General features: G+C 39.5%; 1 protein-coding gene across 13 annotated transcripts in view; it reads right to left on the reverse strand.

Annotated features, from left to right (window-relative positions):
• Window positions 1-26192, reverse strand: part of Sox6 (SRY-box transcription factor 6) — a 543724-nt gene that overhangs the window by 311464 nt on the left and 206068 nt on the right. For 7 of the 13 annotated variants that reach the window (XM_036195585.1, XM_036195569.1, XM_036195493.1 and 4 more), the window contains exons 1-2: window positions 16602-16944; window positions 764-1004 (exon numbers count right to left, since the gene is read on the reverse strand). In XM_036195585.1, coding sequence (XP_036051478.1) covers window positions 764-1004; window positions 16602-16678 — 318 coding nt within the window. In that variant the 5' untranslated portion in view covers window positions 16679-16944. Of the gene's footprint in view, window positions 1-763; window positions 1005-16473; window positions 16517-16601; window positions 16945-26192 lie in introns of those variants that run through there. The other 6 variants (XM_036195545.1, XM_036195551.1, XM_036195535.1 and 3 more) reach the window with 2 other exon arrangements.

Here is a 26192-nt window from a genome sequence, read left to right on the forward strand (position 1 = left end):
TAATTTTTGGTTACCTACAAGTTAAGAAATACAAGCCAGGGTTGAAACCTCTAATTTAATAAGACATATTAAGGCTCTGGTTTCTTCCATATGATAAAAAAAATAAAGATTTTTGTTTGGACTAGATAATTGAGTCACTCCTAAGGTTTCTATTTTGATGGTTAGAAGATAGAATTTACCATGGGAAAGCTGCCTAGTCTCCTGCATCACCTGACATGTCATTTCTGCTTTTAGTGAAAACCATGCAGTCTGATTTGATGGTTACCCAGGAGCCTTGTATGTCCCCTTGAAATTAATATATAGAAAAGTCTTTATTATAAATCAAAATTTATCATTAAAAATGATAGATACTGACATTTTGTTATTGAAGATGTAGTCACACTATGATCTCATTCATATGGACATATTTGCTTAATTTCTCAACATTAATACACAACCACATTTCATTTTACTACCTATTTATGACATTACTAAATTTGTCACACTAAATTGGAGTAGAAAAAATAAGATAACTGACTTCCTCTTGTTTAAAAAGCAAATCAATATTCTTTTGTCAAGTGGGCCTAATGGACATAGCCTAGGTCACAAACTGCTTTCCAAGTTTTCCCAGTTACTAAAACAATGCAAATGTATGTCCCATGTTCACTTTGTGACCTGACCAGGAATAACACTGAAACCACGTATTTTAGCTTTCCTTAAAGCATCTACTGATAATGAGGATGAAGACACCATTGACAGCCATCACCAGGCTTTCAGTGCTCACCGTTCTTTGCTGAGATGATAGAACGCTGTCCCAGTCAGCGTCTTGTTGAATGGTACTGACAAGCGTTGGTAGCTCCTCGGAGTGAGGTTTGTTGTGCATTATGGGGTGCAGAGGCAGATGGGAGGCTGCATGTTGATCACTGCCCTCTTCCTTTTCCCTTGAGGTCAAATCCTGGGTCATTGTTTCCTCTCCATCAGCTGTACAGGCAAATGGAGAGGTAGCTTGCTTGGAAGACATTCTTCTGCAGAAGAAGGAGAACACCATGGATTAAAGAGGACTCTCAACAACAAAATTAGATGCCATCCATTGTATTTGAGCATAAAATAAAATCCTTGAAATGTAGAGATATTAACAGTCTAAACTGCAGACAAAGGATTGATGGCCTATCTGTTCATTTCCCTTTTGCTTTTCACTCTCTAAACATCTTCCCACTAACTGTTACCTATTTTCTCTTACATAATCCCCAAATATGATCCTTATAAGTTTTCATGATGTACAACCAGATTATGAGTTTGGGGGAGTAATTAGGTTGGTGGTTGGCAATGAAAGGAATGAGTGAATGAACTGACTGATGAGCCAGTTTGAAAAATGACTTCAGAGCAAAAATATCTAACTTTCTCCCATAGCTCTGAAGGAAAGGAATAAGCGTATGTAAAAAATAGAAACTGAGTAAGTAATTCATCCTTACTATGCTAAACAAATTGGTTATGACTTCCTCGCTTACACCTTGATTGTGAATGCCAGACCTCACACTTTTCTGAAGACTTCAAGGTACTTTAAGTATTGCTTCTTAATTTTTTAAGTGACATGTTGACTGAGTAGCTTCTAGAGTTAGATAAATCTTACAACAACTTTGTAGCATTTAAGTTGAGTTTCTGAAGTAATTATGCCTCTATTTCATGACAGAAAGTATGTACATGATTTATAGCATTTATTATGAAAAAATTAAATGCTTACTGTACATACCAAAAGCTCATAAAACAATATCATTTGTTGAAGTCTCCACAAATAAACAATCAAGAGACTGTGTGATGAGGTCTTTATTTTGTACTTCATATGAGATCAGAAATCGTGATGTCATACAAAATTACAAAACTTTGAAAACATTACTTTAGAAAGATGAATTTCTTAGGAAAGTGGTTAGTGATAAAGCCAAAGTTTACGAATTAAGAAAAGAAACCATTTTTTTCCCTAAAACTTCACGTTGATTTTCATTTATTGTATTTCCTTTGAAACTGCTGTGTAATGAAGGGAATACAATCGCCACCTTAATTGCTCTTTAACATTAATTGATTTCATACCATCTTTTAAATGCACAAATCAGTTAACATAGGGAACCACATGAGCATTTTTCAAATTAGCAAATCATTAACTTGCCTGTACTGTTTCTACAGACAAATAAATACTGATTAAAGGGTCTAGAAATCTGAGATTAACAGTTAAATTTACAAATCTGTCACATGCTTTCATGAATATTGCAGTGAAGGAAATATCAAGTGCAAGGAAAAATAATTAAGTTAATTCCAATTTAAACAGTAGTTTTTATGTAGCAGCCCATGTTTCACATAGGATTTAACAGCTAATGCTAAATTTCTCACAATTAATGAGGGGGCTCAGAGTTAGTATCCTACAGTGAAAAACATTAATAGAAGATCAGCTAATCTAATTATGCACAGTTCTAAATAAAAGTATTACAGGCTTTTGAAGTGCTTTGAAACATATTAAAATGCTGATACCTACTTATAATAATCATTGTACAAATACTAAAACTTTCATCTATTTAGAAGAGACTGGAGAATAAAATAGGGGAAGTGTGCAGAAGAATAGCTCTATTTCCCCTAAAAAGAGAGAAACTGAATGTTCTAAAGAGTACTGTTTCAAAGACTCGGACACATTCATGAGTGACTTCTTTTGGTAAAACCAATGGACAGCTACATGCACACATGGAAAATCATAACCAAAGGATGAGTCTCAGTATTAAAAGTCACTACAGAACCTACTTACTAGTCCCAAAATACTATAGCAAAACCAGGCAATTCTAACTGTCCTGCAGGTTGTCAAGGGGTGGTAACAGACAGCAAGTGTGTTTGCATTGTTCAGATAATGGGCAGTTAGCTCTAATATAATCATACACATTAGAAACGAAAGAATGAGTAGACTGTCACCTTTAGAAACAGTTAAATACAAGTGAAAGTCATAATCCCAAACTCAGAGTGACTTTGGTTCTCTCAACAAACAGCCTCTTATTACAAAGTTGTCTGGTGCCTTCCAACAGCAGTATCTGTGATCATTGCTTTAGTAAAAATTAATCATGCTACAAAACCCAAAAATGCAAACCATCTCTTAAAGAATCATTTTGACAACAGACTACACTGGTTAACAATAGTGTATGATCCTCACTAAACAACTCTGCAGCTGTAAAAATAGACTCAATCTGTCCAAAGCTATGAGTTGAGTTTAAAGGCTGGCTGGTGAGAGTGTTTTTCTTAAGGAAAGCTGGGTCTTCAGTCTTAATCAGCCAATAAATTATTTCCTGCAATTACATTAAATAGAAAATTATCTTCAAATGGGGAGTGTTAATTGAAAATCAAAATTCAGAGGGAAGTTTAGAAATTACACGCTGAATACAATTAGTGGGGAAAGGCTTCACCTCTCCTTCATCGGCAGTCTTCTGGTGAGCCCTCCAGTGACCCATCAGAGCCTATTTACATTGGCACACAAGCTGTCTTTTATTTTACACCCACAAACACAAATGTGTATCAAGGTTGCAAATACCAGTTAGGCTGCAATATATTAAAGCCGACTGTTCATCCTCAGCTCACATCACAACTGGGACACAGAAGTAGGGGAGGTGGGAGAACCAGGGAAGAAGTTATGCCTGGCTCCCCAGTCCATCCCTTCATAAAGAGGTCAACATGCTGTGTCCCAAGAGTACTTTTTGGGTCATACTTTACTTCCTTCTCTATGCTTGTTGTATTAGCATTCTTAACTATGCAGTCCACAGAGGAAAAGAAGACTCTTGTTCTCTCACCAAGGTATTTCCTTTTGATAAAAATGTTGGGCTGTTCAGTTTGTTCTCAACAGTAGCTTTGTTGTTGTATTGTATTATTCTAGGCCAGCAGTTCTCAGCCTTCCTAATGCTGCAACCCTTTAACATAGTTCCTCATGTTGGTGACCCCCAACCATAAAATTATTTCATATCTATTTCATACCTGTAATTCTGTTACTGTTATGAATCATAATGTAAATATCTAATATGCAGGATATCTGATTGATATGTGTTGCAACCCACAGGCTGAGAACCACTGTTCTAAGTGGTAGTTTTGTTTATTTATAGGAAAATGCATGCAATTTATTTTTAATACATATTTTTAATATTATATTCATTGTGTGCATGCGCACATGCACAGGCAAGCACGTGTGGAGGCCAGACAGCAACTTGCAAGAATGGATTCTCTCCTTCCACTTTATAGGTCCTAGGGATTGAACTCAGTTTGTCACTGCCTTTTGCTGCAAGCACCTTTATCTGCTGAGCTATCTTGCTATCACATAGTTTAGAAAATAAATCATAGATTTACTGCTACTGGATCTGGCTTGCTAATTTTTACATGTAAATTGTTACACAATCTTTCAATTTAACTGATTATATCTTCATTCATTTCCTTTCTTTAGTATTATCCTTTTTCTGTTGTTTTTAATATTTGGGTGTGGGGAATGAAGGAGGAGGTGTAAACATGCACTTGCTAAGTAGTGCATGTGGGGCTCAAAGGACAAATTTCAGGAGTGAGTTCTAGGAATTGAACTCACTTCAGTCATGCACATCAAGCACTGGTAAGTAACCTCACCTTGGCACTCTAGAATTTCCCCTTTAACACATTTCCGTCAAGCAACTGAGCTACATTCTAGAAAGCACAGACAGACACTAGACCTTGGCGATACCCTTACTCCCACCACTATAGCCAGTCAACTGCTTTATGAATCCTTGAATCCATGTACCTAGTTAATTAAGATTCTTCAGCTTTGTGTGGAATTCTTGCACTTGCTTTGAATGCACTCATGGATGATACTATCCATCACAAAAATATTCCCACCCACTCCCCCACCCCCTCTATATATTGGATAGCACCTTACCTAGCTATGTCCCATACAACTAATGAGCAAAGAAAAATTAAAATCCTTGAGAAAATGGTCAATTTCCATGTGACTTTACTTTGTTTTATTTTTGCTTTATTATAACTTAAAATCATTCAAATGAATTGTTTTTTTTAATTTGTATTAAAAAAAAAATATCTTCCTAGTTAGAGCCCCTGAAAACAGGGGTTTATAATGGAAGTGCTGACACAACCCTACTAAAGCAGCGCAAATGTTGCCGCTATAATACACAAAATCAAGTTCTATTATTCTCAACTCTCCTCACTCATGGGATTTTTCTTTGCTGTGCTCCCAGCCAAACTGCTGAAGCATGAAAAATTTAAATGCAATCAAATGTGCCCAATTCTACTTTACTAGAACAAGTGTCTACAGTGGTACAATCTTAAAAGGAAATGCAACAGATTTGTTTGGTGTTTTTTTTTAACTGTTTATTTATAATACAGTGCATTGGAGATCAAATAAAAGAGGAAATTACACTCACATGGTACCAGTGTATTGACTACACAGAGCACATTATAATCAGAGAGGAAAACTACATTGTCAACTTATCACACTGGTTAAACAAGATGGTTTTCGGGGCATAGCTATTATCAAGGAAAACCTCCAAAAAGATTTGTATTATATGTCTTTGGGACATGTAAAACTCATGTGTTCCTGTCATGTGTTCCCTACACTAGAACTGTCGCTGTCCAACAGATCAAGTGAATTTCCATGAATGCTAGATCATTGGGAATAACTTCCAGCTTAGGATTTGGGGGAATGAGATGGATGAAAATAATGCCTCCATAATTAATAATGCTCTCCAGAATGCCAACAGGAACAGCTCCATCTCCACAAAAGTGACCTTCACCTCAAGCCCTGGAGTAAGGTATGAATGCTTAAATCACTAAAGTAACTCAGATGGTAAGGGGACTTCCTGTTCTTGAACAAGAAAGGTGAAGTGGTCTGAGTTATATGGAAGAATGAGGATGGTGGGCATACATACATACATTAAGTCTTCTGCTTCAGAAGTTTGTTATGCATAACCATTCCAATATGATGGCATAGAATTATTTTCTAATATTTCATTACTTTTTATTACTATCAAATAACACTCACTTTAGGGGTATGTTACACGTATTCAAAAGAATTCTGTACCTATACATACATGTATGTGACAACAATAAAAAAATAATTCTGTACCTATACATACATGTATGTGACAATAATAAAAAAAGAGGCCATTTGAAAGAGAGCAAGGAGGGGTATATGGGAGAGTTTGGAGTGAGGAAAGGGAGGAGGAAATGATGTAATTATATTATAATCTCAAGAATAAAAGAAGCAATAAAAACTAAAAATAAAAAAGACATGCTGTTCTAACATAAACCAGCACTTTAATAGTTCATTTACTTATAAGATACATTTTAGAGTTCAGTCCAACACTTACTTTTTTTTTTGGAGATCAGCTCTGGGCAACCCATGTGGACTCATCTCAGTTAGATAATTCATTACTACTTGAACACAACATTTGATCTGATACTGAGAAATAAACTGGTTTTCCAAAAATATAACATAGTGCCTCTCACTCTACGGATCATGAGTAACAGTTATGTTCAGCTGCCAAAATGCACAATACCCAGGAACCTCACAAAGGATTCCAGTCCACCCAGCCCAGGGCAAAGAATGACTTCCAAACCTCTTCCTGTGCCTCTAATTCCCACGTTCAGGGACTTAAGAGGGTTACAAAGAAAAGCCTAACTCTAAAGTGAAGAAAGTCCTGGGGGGCTGAAGAGATGGCCCATTTGGTGAAGAACACCTGCTGCTCTTGCAGAGGACTTGGGTTCAATTCCCACCATCCACATGGTAGCTAACAACCCTCTGTAAATCTAGTTCCAGGGAATCCAATGTCCCCTTCTGACATCTGAGATCACCAGGCACCTGTATGGTGCACAGATGTACATGTAGGCAGAACACCCATTCACATAAAATAAATAGATCTTTAAATGTTTAACTAAAAAAATAATAATAAATGAAGACACTCCTGTAGGACCTTCCCCTGGAGAGGTCACAACTGCTGCTAGGTCTCAGTGTTCTTTGAAGCCACAATCCCATGTCCTCTCTATTCTACCTCCAAACGCCTGTGGGCTTTTACAAGTTTTTTCTTCCTTGTCCAAGTTTAATAAGCAACTGAGAGAATGCAAGAGTAGTGCTCTCAGGGCTACTGGAAAACTTACAGCCCTGTCTTCCTTCTATCATTTCAGCCCCTCTTTCAGAGTTCTTTAGAGCCACCGAGAGCTGATACCTGTTAGGAAACTCACTGATCTGAACAAGCTGTCAAGTTGACAGAGATGAGGCAAATGAAATACACTTGACATGTAAGTAAGAAGGGGCTTAAATTAATGGGACTTGACTTTCCTAAGGCCTCTAATTTTCCATACCAACGCACCAAAATTGTCACGAAAGGCCCTCTGAGGTTCTTACAGAACAGGAGCTACCTGGAACAGATTCCTCTCAAGTCATCCAAGTTTGTGTCTCTGGAGTCTATATTTAGCTGACAATGTTGCTGTCACTTTATATAGCTTAAGACTGTTCTTTGGACTAGATCTCATATGTCTTGGAATGCTTTGACTCATGAATTGTTTCTCCTGATAGTGTTACATCACGTAACCACCTCTGTCTAATTGGTCAGTGTGTGCTAGAAGGCACAGACAACCCACCCAGCAGCTGGCCTATGGAAAACCTACAGTTATCACATTTGTTCCTTCATATCCAGTTTCTTACTAAAATCAAAACAACTTGATATCATGGAGCCACTACACTTTTTGCTTGATAGAAATAAAACTGAATTTTCTCACAGTTTATCTACTAGTAGCTATTGGGAATTTTGCTTTGGAAAGCCACTACCAGAGAGTATAAATAAAATCAGTGGCTTGACAGTCAGATCAAAACCAAACAATGGCTACTATAAATACACTCTCTAACTCAGAGGGTTTTAATCAAGCTCAGCCACTGTACAGCTAAACTGAAAGACCTCTTCGTGGCTTGCTTGAAAAAAGGCTGTCTAAAATAACAGCATAATGAATTGATTCCCACATGTTCACTTAGAATATCCTCTTCACATAGGTTCATGAGAATCCTAATTTTTCAAGGGGAGTCCTCACTAGGCTGAAATTGATCCACTAATAGAGGTGTCCAATTTTGGGACATCTCATCCGCTTATTAAGAAAACTCACAGACCAGAGCCACATGTCAGACAGAAAGTATAGGAAGCTATCCCTGGGTCCCCCACTCTCCCTCCATTGTCACTCATTGACTAATATTTTCAGAAAAGAAGAGAGAGAAAGAAAGATGAAAACATGATATCTCAAGTATGGCAATTCTGGACAAAAATTATGTAAAGAGGCTGATTTTCTAGGTTCCCTTCAGTTACATAAAGCAATTCTCTCTGGTAAGGAAACATCAGACATATTTCAAATTCCTATTTAAGAAGGATGGGAAAGAGGAGAAGGTGGGGAAAAGGAAGGGAGGGGAGAAAGGAAGAAGGAGGGGGCAGAGGAAAGGAGGGGAACAGAAGCCTGTCCTTGCAGTTCATATTCAGTCTGTCTACTTAAAGAAAACCTCATTGCACAGTCCTGAAAACCGTCTCTGAAGCATTTCTGATTCAGCAGAGGTTACACAAGCATCAAAGCAGTTAAATATAGGTGCCAAACTGTGTTGCCAGGAGCTCTTAGTACTGTGAGTTAGTGTTACCTGACAGCTTAGGGAATACAAAATTACTTGTTTCTCCAATTGAAGACAATCAAATTGTCACCTTCCATTGTAATAATGCACAAGTAGTGATCAGCAAAGTGCAAACATAATTATCACAAAGAAAACAAAAAATCAAATCTAAACCTCTCTACAGAGTAAACATATCTATCTGGCTCCCCCAAGAAGGAGTGTGTTTTAATCCTGAGTGTGGATGCAAGCGCCATGTTATGTAACAGTAAGCTTTATTAGTCTTACATCAAAAAAAAAGGAAAACAACAAGAAAGGCCAATTTGTGGAAAATGAAAACAAATATGAATAGGAGCCCTGCAACCTTGCCAACAGGATACAAAGGCCTACAGGTGACATCACAGTGGCTTACACCCAATATACTCAGCAGCATGTCCATCCCAAAAGTTTCTCACCTCTAGAAATTTCCTTCTAGCCTAGAATCCTTCCTGAGAGTGGAAAAGCAAGCAGAATTCAACTTCATTAACTTTTACTTAACTTTTACTTAAGAGAGAAAGAAACTGTATGTTTTATCTTTGTCTTCTAAATTGGCCTAAATTTTTGAATTTGGAATTTTATCTTCAAAATTGATTATTTCTATCCAAATTTAGAAAAATGACCATGAATAAGATACATTTCTACAATTGTTTTTGAGACTTTCAGCATCTCAAATTCTTGCCCAAATCTGGTGACCAAATTGATTCACTCTCCTGACGACCCCAGTAAATCCAAACTGGTTTGGTTTTAAAGTTCTAAAAAAACTTGACTGGTTTTCCCACACGCTGAAGATACTATGGTCTAGGTAAAAACTATTATCATTAGTAATCTGACACATCAAAAGGAAACCTACTCTGTAAAGCTTCTTTCATATCTAACTCAAAATGTAAAATGCTCAGAGTCAGCTCAGTCCCTCCAATATGGAAAAAGAAAGACCCTTCCCTTCCCCAAACACTCTCACTTTAGAGGACTTTCCCTTTCTTCCATCAATATTGTCTTTCCTTTACTAGGAAGGTGTGTAAGGTTGCTGAAGTCTGGTACTCCGCTTTTGCCTCTTACTGCTCTACAAAGTACCAGTTCTAATTATTCACCCTCAAGGAGCAAGTCTAGCAGAGGGGCAGAGAGACCCACACCAGGTGAAGGAACAAACTGGGCACCATCAACAGCTCAGGACTGCCTGAGCCTGAATCTGAGAAATCAAATCAGAAGGTGACAATCTGGTATCTCACTCCCTATCTGGACATTTCCTTAAGACCAGTATGAACTGGACATTCAGTCTCCTTGTCTTCCACTTTCTCCATTCTCCTGTGTTAGAAGGGAAGGGTAAGAGATGCTCACACGCAGACTGTTCACACAGTGCACAGTCGGAATCTCTAAACAGGGAGAACCAGGAGAAGAGAAGTCAGGTCTCTGGGGCAAGTTTTGACTATGATATGTGATAATCCCCTGTCATCCCAGTGAAACATTTGAATAAGGAAAAAATAAAAAGACTTTTAGGAAAACATTTTTCTCAATCTTACAATTTTCAAGTAATATAACAAACTTTTTCCTTCTAAAAGATCCTACATGTGACCTTACACAGTAAAACCTCCTACCTGAGGAGATGTGATCAGAAGTTTTGAACTTTAGAGAAGGCTGTTTTAAGACATTCCTTGAAATAATGCTCCCACATGGTATTCCTTACAACAGAGAGATAATCCACAAGATATCCACAAGAAAAGGCACACCTTGTCAGACAAATACTTCCAGGGTTCCAGCAGACATCGTTACAGGCTTCCATTATGTGGAAGAAAAGAGTAATCATTCAAAGATTTTTATCCCATGTGACCCACAGACAGGCTTATACCTGTCCATTTCACTACTGGATCTTAGTGCTTGGCAGCATGCACCACACCTTACAGATACTCAATAGTACTAGAAAGAAAGGCAGAAGGGAGAGTAGAGAGGGTGATGAGCACATAGGTCATTCTCTTTTACTTAACACACCACTCCAGTGCTGAGGCAGCCACCCTCATCTCTATTCTGCCCCTGTACTCTTGGTCAAGCATCTTCCTGCTTTATTTCTACATCCCATGTCTATTTTTTTCTAGTCCCAACATTGAGCTCTCTTCCTTCCTGAAAGGCCCCAAACAACCACAAGTTATTAACAGTAAGATAAACTCCGCAATGCCATAGCAAGGAAACTTAAAACCTGCTTCATCAGAATTTCCCACAGCACCTTCCCTTGTTCACTCGGGTCCAGAAGAACACAATTCTCAGAAGGGTCACTGCCAGCCTACCTCAGCTGCAACAAACATCCTTGGTGATGTCTCTCAGGCCCTCCTTGCTCACCATACTTATAATGACCTCAGGACAGGGTTTACTGTGCATCAGGCTCAAACTCCAGTAGCCTAAACAAGCTTATCTCTTTCATTGCCTTCCTCTTTCAAATGAACTGTGCCCATTCCAACTGCCTCCACTTTCCTAATCAAAACACATCAGTAGCTCTCCCCTGGAGACACAATGAAATCTAAACTCCTGGCCCAGGCATTCAGGCCCTGCACCCAGATCCACCCAACCTTTCTAAACCCGCCTGCCCCAGGCTACACCTTCACTTTCTGCTCTGTGTACACTGTGCTCTCAATCTTTGCTCACTTTGGCTGCCTCTGTGCTACCTGCCCCCTGTCAATTCCCTCACCTCTCAGGAAGTCATTCTTGCAACATTTATTCAATATCTGATGCACACACCCTACACAACCTTTTTTTAATGAAAAAATGATAAATATAAACAATTGTGTAAATTATCCCAACCAGGCTATAGAGTTTCCAAGAAAGAGAACAATATCCATGTTTCTCTGCATCCCATGGTGTCAACCTAGTACAATATTTAGTGCAAAGACAACATCAGTAAGTATTACCCAATTGTTTAAATGCTATTAAATGAATAAGGAGAAACAGGTAGGGTATTAAACTAAGCAGAAACACAGCTGTGACAGAAGGTTCAAAGTGAAGCTTCTATAACTACATACACAATTGTCTTCTTTTCCCACATGCTCTGACCCATTGGAAACAATTGAAATTTTAAACATAACTGTAATTAAAAGGCCAAACCAATCATTAATTTACGTTTCCAGGAATGTTAAAAAGATGAACAAATGGGGTAATAAATGGATAGATGATGGTTAGACAGATGGATATTGTAGAAATCACTGAAAGATGCATGGTTTCCACTAGAAGCTTAGAAAATCCCTGCCCTGTGTCCTGTGCTACTACATACAATGTAAGTTCATGTTCTCAGGCAACTGTAGGAGTTAAATGATATCGCTGCCATGTTTAATGATGTGGAAATCAAAGAAAAAAACTGCTTATTAAAAAATATAAAACTTAAGGCCAAGTGAGATGACACATGCCTATAATCCTATCACTCAGGAGGCAGAGGCAGGAGGATAGCTTCAGCTTCAAGGCCTTCTCAGTCTACATAGTAACTCTGAGCCCAGCCAGGACCACACAGCAAAAACTCTTTCTCCTAAAGACAAAGAGAAAATAAAACAGCACTCACACATGGCCATACCAAGCAAACAGAGGGCAGAGTAGAAACGCTGATAATCTAACTCCTAGGCAGATCCTAGGTTAAAGATCTGTGAAATAAAAATTATTAACTATTTCCAATTATCACATGAATCCTTCATTACTAATATAATCCCTTCATAGTAGTTTATTATGAATGTTCTCCCCCCCCCCTGTGTGTGTGTGTGTGTGTGTGTGTGTGTGTGTGTGTGCTCACGCGTGCGCGTGCATGTTCTAAATTGCTCACTTAATTAAGCTTTAGTGAAAAGATCCATTCTCTTTTGTTTTCTTTTGGGCCTGAGGTATATACTCCATGGCAGAGTGCTTTCCTAGCCTGGATTTGATCCCTAGTACTTCTAAAACAAAAAATAATTCCTAATCCAGAGTTGGAGGCATCTGATTACTAGATAACAACTGGGAATAGAGTGGGTAAGACAGGCAAAGAGAGATGAGAAAGGAAAAGGAGAGAGAAGAGGTGAAGGAGCAGGGAAAGAAGCGGAGCAGCATGGGAGTCGAATGAGAATGGCCCCCAGGCTCCTAGACTTGGGTGTCTGGGCAGTTGGTGGTATTGTTTGGGAAGAATTAGGGCCTTGTTGGAGATATGTCACCAGGGGTGGGCTGAAGCCATTCCCAGTTAACTTTCTCTCTGTGCCTCATGGTTGTTGTCTCTCATGTTAGCCCTTAGCTGCTGCTCTGGCACCAATGCCTACTGCCTGTTGCCATGCTCCCCACCATGATGATTGTGAACTCTCTCTGGAACTGTGGTCCCTCAAATTAAAAGCTTCCTTTTATATGTTGCCTTAGTCATAGTGTTTTTGTCATGGCAATAAAAAAGTAAGACAAGCAGGAAGAAGAGGAGAAAGAGGAGAAGAAAGAAGAGGAGGTTGTTGAACAGGCCATCCTGACTCTCATTCTAGACACTTTGACAGCTCAAAATCAATTGAGCAAGTAACTACAGTTTCTAGTACAGGAGACTGAAAGGTGCACTGTAGTTTCTAAGAACAGTTTCTTAACGTAAACCATGCTTTTCTAGCTTGCATTTTCTGGTCATTATTGATGACCCATGTATAACTATATCCTTAAATGGTCAATAGTGAAATCTGAAGATACCACTGCTCATTCATTTCAAGGCCTAAAGGATGGGAACCAATTTCCACTCACCAGCTCTGACCACAGAAGCTACCCTGACACAGTTCAGATCTGGAACCACTTTAAGAGGTATGACTCCTACTGCTATACCAGCTATAAAAGAAGGTGTTGGAGCCAGGCAGTGGTGGTGCACTCCTTTAATCCCAGCACTCAGGAGGCAGAGGCAGGTGGATCTCTGTGAGTTCGAGGCCAGCCTAGTCTACAAAGTAAGATCCAGGAAAGGCACAAAGCTACACAGAGAAACCCTGTCTCGGAAAAAAAAAAAAAAAGGAGGAGGAGGAGGAGGAGGAGGAGGAGGAGGAGGAGGAGGAGGTGTCAGGAGCCCTGAGGAAAGGGAAACAGGAGCTCCAGTGATATTCATTTAGATACGACTATCTCTTTTGATCCCAGTAAGGGCACAGGAATTCAAATAGCCTCTTAAAACCTGACTGCATAGGATATTACATATACCCTAACTTCTAGGGAAGGAGGCATAAAAGCTTCATACACAAGGGCATGAATTGTTCTAAACTATAGATGTCTGTAAAAGCTGAAGAAAGGTTTTCATCAGCAATACAGACTTCTGCATTTTTTTAACATGCACAAAACACTCTGTTTCCACAGATAGCTAAAGTACCACTACCTTGTGTTTTTTCTCTCCACACCTCTGCAACTCTCTACCTTCCTTATAGCTATTTGCTTTAAATTTCTCACTTGCAGTTGCTGGTAACATATTATCATAAACAGCTCCAAGGAGAACATGAGAATCCAATTGTCTCCATGAATCACTGCACAGAATTGTTTAGCTTATCATTATGAAAGTCAAATGTGGCTGCCCACAGCCTTGCATATTAAGAGACTCTCCACTGAGCATCTAACTACATGTATCAAGCTAAGAATCTCTGGCTTTCCCCAGCTCTGGTGTTTGCTGTAGGAAAGAACTGGATAGTATTCATAGTCATGAGCCCAGATCATGAAAGCATGCCTTTCAACTTCCCAAAACTGACTGAAACAGTCTCTGGATAACTTTTAGTACTGCCATGCCTAGTCTATTATCTACTTAGATTTCTTTAAAAATAAATATTTATTTGTATCTATGGTGCCTAAAACTGGGAAAACTCTACGTGTCTTAACTGAATCTATTGCCAGATGGAAGACTGTGGTATGGTAGGAAGGTTTTGAAAGGGGATTTAAATCTTGGATCTCAAACTTCATAGAACTGAGGACTTGAGAAATCACTCATCTCTCTGACCTCCATATCAATATCTGTACAACTGGGTCAACTCATGTACCTTTATGGTGATGTGAAGATTAAATTAATGTCTGTGAAAGTACCTAGCAACTATTTAGTAGAAGTGGAAAGAATGCTAAATTATTTCAAATAAAACTTAAAGGAGGGTTGGGGATTTAGCTCAGTGGTAGAGCGTTTGCCTAGCAAGCGCAAGGCTCTGGGTTCGATCCTCAGCTCAAAAAAAAAAAAAAAAAAAAAAACAAAAACAAAACAAAACCTTAAAGGAAAAATATTTTGATCCAAACAAAACCAATAAAAATCCTTAAAGAAAGAAATTCTGCATTTTTAGAAATCACATTTAAAGTTCCATTCAGTTAAAGTTTCCTAGTCTCAGTCTGTCTATGACTCAATGATAAGTAGACCAGTGACAAAGTATAAGAAACCCTTTACACTGGAAAGACCAGATCCTACTGACCACACTACTGAGAGCCGTTTCCCAAGGCTAGAGGAGAGGAGAGGCTGAGACTCTGGTTATCCATTTGGGCATCCCTCTTCATCTCTTCCCTTGATTTTCAATAGCAAAAAAAGAAAAACAATAGTTCAAGAATTTGGATACTGTAAGCCATTTGTTTTGAATTGATTTTTAAACAAAAGCAACCTTATTGTAAACCGTACTTATATCAGTACTTATGTTAACTTGACAGTGCATAAAATGTCTAAGCCACTCATGTTCCCTGAAATGCATGAATGCTTTTCAGAGTACACACTCAATTTTCTTTCAGAGAAACCAATGTCCTGAGCACCAGTGATCCCTGAGCCCCACATGAGAGGCTCCAAAATGTTTCTCATTTTACACCAGTTTCTCTGTTTCTAAATCAAGTTGAGGATCCAGTTCCTATCGATGTGCTAAAGAACCACAATGCAGCTTCAGGGGCTGACTAAAGACACATGACATTTATCCTTCACCGCCATTTACTTTAAAGAAGTAAAGTGGCCTGTTTGGCGTTTTAGTGACTTTGTTAATTGCAAAATAGATGTTCCTCACCGAGGCTCAGTCAAAAACACTATTCACTGCAGCTTGGGGTACCTATTTGCATTATTTGAAGCTGAATGTCCCAACAGGATAAACTTGCCTGAGGATGGAACTCATAAACAGTGAGGTTTCTAGGGCAGCTGGATGAGAAAAGAAACAAATAAATATTTTGAACTTTGCCAAGCACTACAGGGAACAAACCCAGGGTGTGTGCTGCTGCTCAAAAAAAAAAAAAAAAAAAAAAAAAAAGTAGAAGAAAAATGACAGAATAAAGGGGGTTGAAGTGAAAGGAATTAATGAAGCAGCACTCTTGTAACGCATTTCTCAGAAGTCAATTCAATTCACTGTAGTTTCATAGAAAAATACCTTTATTTAATATAGGGATGATGTTCAACACTGTCAGTCCTGGTAGGATAGCAGTTTTTCTTAGCTAGAATTGCCGTGTGAGCACTGACCACTTTAAGTTCTTTAGTTAAAACACACCAGTAATTACCCAGTGGCCCGCTTGTCAGTTGTGCCTATTTGAAATGTTTGTTATGATGAAATATTTTCATTAGAGAATGTATCTTTACCACAGTACATAAGTACATAAGGTCAGATGCAGCATGCCTTAGAAAATGCAGCAAGGAATGGGAGACAGGCTGAGCTTGCTAAAGAGTTCATGTATGAAGTTTGTGATTCTTCCTACATAATGATATGCCAGGACCTTACATTACATGGGGAAAAAAATAAGTACATGTTTTAAAAATCTAATATGTATTACTCAAAACAGTGTGTGTGTATTAAACCCCCAGGAAAATGAAATCTTTTTTTAAAGAATCCATTACAATTCCCTAGCAAGATTACAAATGTCATACAAAAATGTCTTTCAAGTTATTAGTTCATTACCGTGACATCAGCGACTCCTCACACACCATCATCCCAGCCAATCAGGTAGGCTTTGAAGTTTAGAAAATTAGAAGGGAAAGTAACACAGTTGAGACCTGTGACAGCTGAAAGAGGCACAAATCACTCACACGAAGTGGCTGCTCCTCCACGCTTCAATCCGGCTTGCTCTTGCCACATCAGCCAGAACTTCAGAACTCGAGGGCATAGCCCCTTTGACACCTTCCCAAATCACAAAAACCACTAACTGCCAACCAAAAAAATTTATTTAAAAAAAACAAACCACTAATTATTCTCTCCTGAGTCCCAGGCTACAACTGCTGCCATGGCTTCAAACAGCATCTAGTCTGCTTAAACAAAGCAGTATCAATTCTGTTCAACAATTAAAAGAGTTAAAAGCATAAAAGTCGATGGAAGAAGTAAAGACTCCTGGCCTGTGGGGAGATACAGTACCCACATGCCTTCTGCCACTGCTGCTACAGTTAAGCAAACTTTACAAGCTAGTCAAGCCATCATGCAATAGAGCCTATTTGCTGAGCAACAGTGGAGCTTTGTGGTCGGCCTCACAGTTGACAGTAAGTTATGAGCCCTTTGTGAGCACAGGGGAAGGAAAACAGAGATCGGAATTTGGCAGGAAAATATAATACAGAATTCTCCTGTCTGTGGAACCTGAATTTTTGTGAAAACAATCAAGCATTGTTGAAAGAAAGAAAAGCAACTTTGACAGATGAAATATAGAGGGGCCCCTTTTAGGAAAACAGTAAACAAAGCGCCATTCAGGCCAGGTCCATTCTGTCATTTATAAAGATAGCTCCTTCTGTGTGTGAGGGTTTACAGCAAAGAGTTCAGATTCAACAAATCAAGTGTAAAATCTCCCACAGTCCCCACTCAAAAAGGCTGCTAGGAAAAGACAGGAATGCCAACGAGAAAAATATCACTGTTTTTTCTGTGTGGTAGAGAGGACACAATGAGGAGATGGGGTGAAAGGGACTCTAAGAGAAATCTGAGAGACAAGCCAAAACTCTAACAATTGTTCATTATAAAGGGCTAATTTTGTCAGAGACAGGAAAAGAGAAGGACACTGGAGATCACTCAATAGAAATATGAAAGGAAGAAGCCATTCTTCATCATCGTTGGAGAACTATGTCTCTCTTTCTCCAGGCTGGACCTCATGAGGTCATCATTGGCACGAAAGCCTCCAAACCTTGGGCTTGGGTCTACTCTAGCTTGGCCATCTGGAATGCCAGCGCACAGTGCAGTACTTTCTCCAAAGTATCTTAATTCCTCTTTCCAAAAATAGGCACCCTGGCCAGCTTTAGTCACCCAAACTGGAAAATGTACAGCAGAGAATGAAATGAAAAGCATTTTTGTTTCCTCACCCTCCTCAGCTAGAACTGAGATTTCAGGGTGGGGGAGTCAGAAAAAGGAGTTCAAAACACTGAAGCTCTCTCTCACTAACAGAGCCTGTTTCTGCTAAGCACATGGTCACAAATTGTCTGGTAAGTATTACCAACCTGAGATTGAGACATCCAAGAGATTCTTAAACACACATGTCTTTGCCACCAACACAGTTATTGTTTAGGCTTTAAGGAATTTTTTAAGAGCAGAAGCCAATAAAGTCACAGTTAGAATCAAATGACATACAACTTGCACATCATTTGGAAAACATGTATAAAACTTCTTGGTTTTTGCTACACCCAGCTGAAGTGACAGCCTCTGCTGTGTGCTAATCTGGAATCAAACCAAGCCACACCTAAGCAAACAATGCTTAGGAGATGCAAAATAATACAGATTCCTTTATTTAGACTACCCAAACAGTTTATTTCACCAATGAAATCCCATAATAACTAGCTACATTTTAAACATTCCTTTTAAAACAAAGCCCACAAAATGCTCAAGTGTGCCCATAGGTCAAGAATAATAAAAGCAAGCATGCATATGGATTCAATGCTGCAGATTTATTCAGCATTGGTTAATGGTTTCTATAGAGATTGATGTCAATCTCTCTGGCCTTTCTTGTGTCAACAGTAAGTTACAACAAGAAAGATCGTGGCTTTTGCCTTTGATTAGAAGAGGTGTCTTTCTCTGGTTGGCTGAAGGTCACCGCACTGCAGTATGCACTCACTTATTACAGCTCCCAAGCAGAGTGTATACAGAAAAAAGCTTATTTACTCCCCAAAATGGCCAGAGCCAAAGGGAACAAAAGATGTCTCTGACCACATTAGCCAGCTTTCTTCTCAAAGAAATTTTATCCTGATAAACCATTAAGCACAACACAGAGCTAATAAACCATGAGTGGGAGACCAATGTCTCTGCCATTTTCTTTCCATCTATCACTTTCAAATCATACACTATCAGGTGAATTGTTATCCTGTTTTATTATAAAAAGCATATGCTACAGGAAAATTCAGTTTGATTGTGAACATGCAGACGACTCTGCCCCTAGGGTAATCCCTTGACACACAGAGCTGAAGAACAAAGGGTGGTCCAGGTTAGCCTGTCTCCAAGCTGAAGGGGAACCAGAGATGAGGCACTGCTGATATATACCCTCGACTAGATGACCTGGGAAACAGTCCACCAGAGGAAAGACAACTAGTGGACTTTAAATTAAGCTGCTTTTTTAATGTTAGAGAATTTACCAGGAAAAGACTGTGTTCTGAAGGAAAGGGACCATTGTTTGCCCCGATGGAGGGGGAAAAAAAAAAAAGATTTTCCTTGTTGTTCTGAATTCTTCATCTACAAAATGAGATATATGAGGCAGTGGCTTTGTGGTAATCCTCAAATTTTGGCTAGCAAGACTTAGAACTCATCAGACCTGAGCCCGCTACCTCTTCAATTTAGCACAGAAATATTTACTACCTGCTCCATATCATGTACTGTCATGAGTACCAAACTCAGAGAGGCAGACGGTACTGTGACATCTGACACACATGTGCCTCATCTTATGACAGGGTTTAACCAGATGAAACCATGACTTGAAAACTTCTAAGTCAAGTGCATTTCATAGGCCTCACCTACCAAGTAGCCGAGCTTAGCAACTGAGCACCCTGTGCAGTACTGGCTGCTGAACCTTATGACCAGGTATCTGAGTAGGAGCTGTGGCTTGCTGCTTTGCCAGCAATGGCTGAGTAAGCCACAGCTCAGGCTGCTAGCCTGGGGTAAGAAGAACTGCATGCAACATTTAAAGTACAGCTCCTACTAAGAGTGTATCATTTTTGTAATAAAGACATCAAACTGTAAATTGAACAAATGTAAGTTGGGGACCATTTGCTTTACACTATAGCAAGAAATACAAATAGAGCATAAATCATTGTAAGACAATATACATAGGCAGGTGCTCTCTAGATACATTTCAGAAACCCCAAAGTACAAATAACTCATTCTGGAGAGATCAGAGGAGACAAAGAAATCCCATTCAGTGGGTTCCTGAAGGAGGAGTAGAAATTTGTCTGGTGGGAAGAGGAGGTTCCATAATGTGTAAAGGCACCCTGAAAATAAAAACTTCAAAGCAACAGAGATATAGAGTATCTTGGGAAAGTATCAGGGAAAAGTCTGGAAAGACAGGTAGCCAGCAAAACAGAAAGGATTTCAAGCAGTTAGGATTTATCCTCTGGGAGATAAAATGTTGATGAAGAAATTTAACCAAGGGAGCAGTATGGTCGAAATTCCTCTTAAGAAGAAAATCCCTCAGTGGCCTTAATAAGGATGACTCGGTCAAAGGGGTGCATGTGTGTTTATGCTCCGGCCGCCTTACTTCTGTGTGCTTGGCTGCCCTTTCCTTATCTGCTCTGTGCCGTTCTGCTGGGCATGTGGTGCCGACCAGTTACTCTACCTCCACATTCTTCCAAGCCTCTCTTTGCAGTGCTGCAGCTGCAGCTGATAAATGCTGTTGAAAGAAGACAGATGAAGAGAAGAGCAGAGGCAAGCGAGACTAGACTAACTGCCATGACAATATCAGCGAGAAAACAGAGCTGCAGAAGAAACAGTACAATGACTGGGCGTTGAGAGCATTCTATGTGCTAAGCTCACTAGTTATCCTTCACAGTACCTCACTAAGTCTCAAAACAACTCTGAAAGAAACCTACTAATCAATCCCCATTTTCAGGGCCATTGAGGTAGTGTACATCTTTCATCCCAGAACTTGGAAGGCTAGGCAGGAGGATCCAGAATCCAAAGCCAGCCTGAGCTATACAGTCTCAAAACAACAATAAAAACAAAATTGATCTCATTTTCAAATGATCCACCTTAAGTGCTGAAGTAGTTCAGTAGCTTGGCTGTGGTTATGTGCCTCGGTTCCTACTCCCATGCTTTCGGCTGTTAAAGTGTATATCAAATGATGCTGTTTCCCAAATATTAACTGTATCAAAACCACACTAGCTGCTTTACATGGGCAAATATCCCTATCCCCACTTTACAGAAGAGAAAACTGAAGTTTGGGAACTTAAATAACTTCACTCTGACAACACAGGAAGTGACATACAGCACCCTATCCTTGCTTTGTTTGGTAGCAGCCATCCATACATTTAGGTATGTACATTCCCAACTCCCTCATCTTTCCATCCACCTCCCTCCCTATTTCCAGATCTAACCAACTTCCAGGCTCAGCTAGTAGCTCAACTCCTCCAGAAGCTTTTCAAGAAAACACCAATTTTTCATGACTTTCCTATTGCAACTATTTATACAGTATTCATTTAACCTGATCAAGATAGACGTGTATTTATTTCCTCTTCTGTTTATGTGGTGTGTTCCCCCCAGACAGCTAACATAGAGACATATCCTTTGCAGGTTCCTTGGGCACTCTATACCATCCAAACATACTTCACACTCAGCTTTCAAGATGGTATAGGAATTGTACCTCAATGCTGTGTGACCCCCAAGACAACTAGCAGGCTCCCAGCTACATGAACAAGGTGTGGAATGACTTCCGTATTTTAATAGTAGGAAGATTACAGTATATCTACAAATTCAACTGTCACATAACACAGTGATACAGGTTCTCCAATCCTATTTTACAAAGGAAACTGAAGGAAATTTAAAAAATTACAGTTAAGTGATCTGTCCAAGTTCCACACTAGCAAACCCACATTTCTCACTCTGGAGTCAGTATGTCCTTAACTACTTTTCAACATTATCTCCATGTATTGTAGCTCCATGTCACTGGAAGATACTGTTCCAACATTAAGCAATTCTTCTACCTTAGGAGAGAATGGTAAAAACATTCTTTACGCATGCTGCAAACAGTGTGGAGATGTGAAGGGAAAAGAAAGATCTCCCAATCTGAACAGCAGCCATCAAAAGGAACTGTTGGGAAAACAAGACTAAAGAAAATCGATGAGTGTGCCAAGTATGTCATTTTTTACATGTTTCTGTGAATTATAAAGCATCCACGTCATGCCCTCAGTAATACACCAAATTATATAGCATACCTCAGAACGAGCAGCCATTGTTCACTAAGAACTGAAACTCTATACCAGATTCTGCAATCCTAAACCAACACAAGGCACCCTCCTCAGAACTGACACGCGACAGCTGTGAGGGGTCAGAGCCATGGTTTGGTGAAGACACCAAGGAAAGCCTGGAGCAGTGCTGAGCACCATGTCGATTCAGCTTGAGGAGGCTGTTGCAAAGTCAGGAGAAAACCACAGGTTACAGTCTTACTTCAGCCAACCCCCTAAGTATTCAGATGTTGGGAAACAAAATACGACTGTTGTTCACTTTTAGATAAATTTATAATTGATAATTTGCCAAGCCTACACATGATTTCCTCTGCTTCGCACAGTAATTTGGTGAGAGAGACAGTCTTCTATCTATGCAATCATCCTCTACAAAAAAGATGACATCCCACATCTATTCAGCTTGAGGGGTGACTGAGAGGGAAACCCAGGCCCCCTTAAAAAAAGGGAAAACAACAAAATTACATAGCCCTCCCCTTCATCATGTGTTTCCTTTTGAAGAGAGAGATGCAAGACCCTGTTACTTACAGAGAGGAAAGTAAAAGTGACTGGAAAAATACACAGTGACCCAACCATGAAGATGGTACTCCTCTGTCTCCACTCTTTCAAGGAAGGTCCACACCTTCTACTTTGAAAGAAGGATAGCAAGTAATGAACAACACCCTCCTGGCTTTGTATCCTCACTAATCCCACCACTCACTCCTCCCCCACTTCACCTTATAGAACAGCAGGGCAGCATGGCCACAGCAGTGTCCCACACAAGTCTCTCCACTCTGCTGTCGGAGAAAACTAGAATAGTGAAAATACAGCAAAAGTGAAAATACACTTCCCAGTGTGGAACCACATGCTAATTCTCCAGAAGAATGCACACTATAGCAAGAGTATACAGAAACACTGTGAAGGGAGTCTAATGTCTACTTAAGGAAAGGGCAAGTCTAAAGCCTGAGGGTACACAGGCAGAGAAAGGTACCCAGAGCTGAGGAATTCTATACCACAGAAGTTCTCTATCAGACAGAGATCAATAGACACATTGACTCTTTCTCAGAACATGGAACATTTTCACATTCATGTAATGAGTGACTCATCACCTATCTTATTCACAAGTTGCCAAAGTGATAATGGCCACACAGAAGAGCCCAGAACACCTCTCTGATCATAGAACTGTCCATAAGCTTGGAAGCCTTGCTCAACTAACATGTAAGTTCTAGATAAGAAAAGTGCTACCTAATCCAATTATCCTTTCTTTCACTATTCTCCCTTATTAATTAATGGGTAACTATGGATACATATGTACATGGCACAATTCTAGAATCTAGAGATAAAGCAGTGAACAAGATAAAGTCCCTTCCTTAACAAGTTTTCTAATCCAAGTGACACCATCTCCCAGATTTCCTCCAACTCTGTGGTCCTACAGGTTCACTGTCAATGGAAAGAGCTTATGAATTGCACAGGTCCATAGCTGAGAGGCAGTCTCCACAGCTGAGGAAGGAGTTCCTTCTAGCCTCTGGACCTGATATACTATCTAGTGATCAAAATAAGTGTTTAAGCTTAACAAAGATAAACTTTGTTTGGGATGTAGAGACAGATTCTCATCGTTAAGTAAATGACCTAAGCAGATGGTGAGTGGAAGAGCTAAAATCTGAAGACTGGCCCAGCATTATTTTATGAGCTCATAATCTGGGGAGGAGGGGATTGTCTTAAAAACATGTTAAGATCTTATTTTTAAGGAATTCTGTTAATAACAATTATTTTTAATATCAAGTCTCTTTATCTCTGCTTATTCTTATCAGAAACATGGTTTAACATTTAATGTTTCAATAATTGGCACCAAGAGATTATATTTGCAAGAGTTGAATGATAAAAGTACACATAAAATTTACCAAAAACATCCTGGAGACAGAGGTAGAAGGAAGAATCCAGCCTCAGCTACACAGCCATCTTGTGGCCAATCTCCTTGAGTCTGTCTCAAAATAATAAACAACAAAATAAAACAAAACAAGTCATCTAGCTCTACTATCTTGCTTGTCAAGTAAGGACAGATCAGAGAAGGGAAGCAGGTTGTGCCAAGTCTACATACAGCTACTTCATGGTGGGCCCAGCACGGACAGCCAAGAGTTCTCTGACCTAGCCAGTACAGGATCAGGAAGTATTCATAGATGGCTGAACTGTTTTCCTTACTCCACAGTTTGAAAGGATATAATGCTACTAGCATACAATATTCATAATCTATTACCTATAAGAAAAGTTTCATTTTCAAACCTAACTCTTCTTTATCCCCAAATTTCTCTATTCAATTAAGCTCAAGACTTTTTTTAAATTTTTTTATTCATTTTACATGCCAACCACAGATTCCCCTCTCATCCCTTCTCCCATCCCCCTGCCCCTTCCCATTTTTCCCTTCCCCTCAGCCCACCCTTCATCCCCTCCTCCAAAAGTGTAAGTTCTCGCATGGGGGGACAGCTAAGCCTGATACATTCAGTTGAGGCAGGACCAAGTCCCTCCCCATTGCATCATGGATGTAAGCTCATGAATTTTTAAAAAAGCTCCTAAACCAAGACCCCAGCCTAACAGACCCCATCAGGAATTTGGTATGCTTAATTCATAACAATAATAACCCTATCAAAATATCCTTTTCCTAGATACAGCATCAGGACTTGAAGGATAAGCCCCAACCCTACCTCCAAGGGAATTTTTCCAGAAAATGATTGAGTGGCCAAAGACTTGCATTTTCAGGGAAAGAAAGACCCTTCTTCTTAGACTGGCTAATGGGATATTCTGGCACTTGTATAGTCACCATTCTCTGTGCTGAATCAGCCTCCCTGGATACACACCACAGAGGCTGGACAGTATTGCCAAATTAAGGACAAAATGTTCGTAGCTTTGTCACTGAGAACTGTCTAACAAGGGAAATCAACGCCATCTCTGGGCTTGAAAATAGGGAGAACAGTTTTATGGCAGTCAGGTAGAGCCCACTACTTTGCAGACATAAGATCAGTGTGGAAGACAGCATATACACACATGAAAGCAGTGAAATTGTCATGAGTATTATCTCAGAACTATTATTGAGTTTAGAGACCAGGAAGTCATCTTGCAGAGAAACTTAGGAAAGACTTAAGCAGTGAGGCACAAAAGAATATCAACACACAGACATTAGATAACCCTAGTAAGAAACCAGTCTTTTGCAGCCTTAAAAGATTATTTAAATTCCTTAAGCCTCAGCTTCCTTGTCTATAGAATGGGGATGGTTTTGTTTTAGAACTGCTATGAAGAATAAGTAATAAATACAGAAAGACACCTTGTATCATCTAGAATGCTAATTGAAATTATCATAAAAAAATTTTCCTTCTAGAGAACTTCAAATCCCAAGGCTTCCTTTAGCATTCCCATTACATAAACATTTGAAACATCTGTAATATAAAACAGTATCAGCACAAACACCATTCTAGGGCTTGAAGAGAAGGCTCAGTGGGTAAAGTGCTGGCTGTACAAGCTTAAGAACCCCAGTGAGAGTTCTCAGAACACACATAGAGCCAGACATGGTAATGCCTGCATCAGTGACCCCAGACCTCCTGTGGTGAAATGGGAGATGGAGACAATTGGATCCCCAGGAGCTGGTACGCTGTTAGCCTAGTGTGTGCAGCAGCTGAATATACTAAATCCTGTCTCAAACAATGCAGAAGCGATAGTGCTGGTACTCAAGCGTGTCACTAACCAGCACACACAGATGCAAACATATGCACAAACAATAGCATTTCTGATCAATTCAGAACAACAAAAATTAGAACACAATTAATCGACATACTAGTAACTGGGCCAAAGTTTAGGAATCAGTTCTGAGGATGGGTGTTTTCTGTCACTCATCCCAGTGCTGTGCACATTTCAGATCCTGGGCTCCACAGCCTTATTTATGGTCATGCACTATAAGGATGTTGTCTTCTGAGAAAATGCCAGATGTACAGATGCCTCAGTCCTGAGGTAAAATGTTAGTCCTAGCATATATCATCTGTTTGGTGTCCTGTTGACACCTATTGGTGATGTTCATGACTTTATGCCTCTATTTCATTGTTTGTTTTCAATAAAAACATGAGCAAAAAGCCCTAAGACTGATGAATTCAGACATTTTCAGATACAGCCTTACTTCCCTTCCATGAGACCAGGAGCAGGGACATTTCTGGTTGTAGACATATGTGGCACAGACATGAGATCACACTCTGAACTTAATAGGAGAACATAACAATCTACTCATTGTTTACACTTTAACCCACAGGG

The sequence above is a fragment of the Onychomys torridus genome, chromosome 1 (genome assembly GCF_903995425.1).
Source record: "Onychomys torridus chromosome 1, mOncTor1.1, whole genome shotgun sequence".
In the NCBI taxonomy this organism is placed as follows: Eukaryota; Metazoa; Chordata; class Mammalia; order Rodentia; family Cricetidae; genus Onychomys; species Onychomys torridus.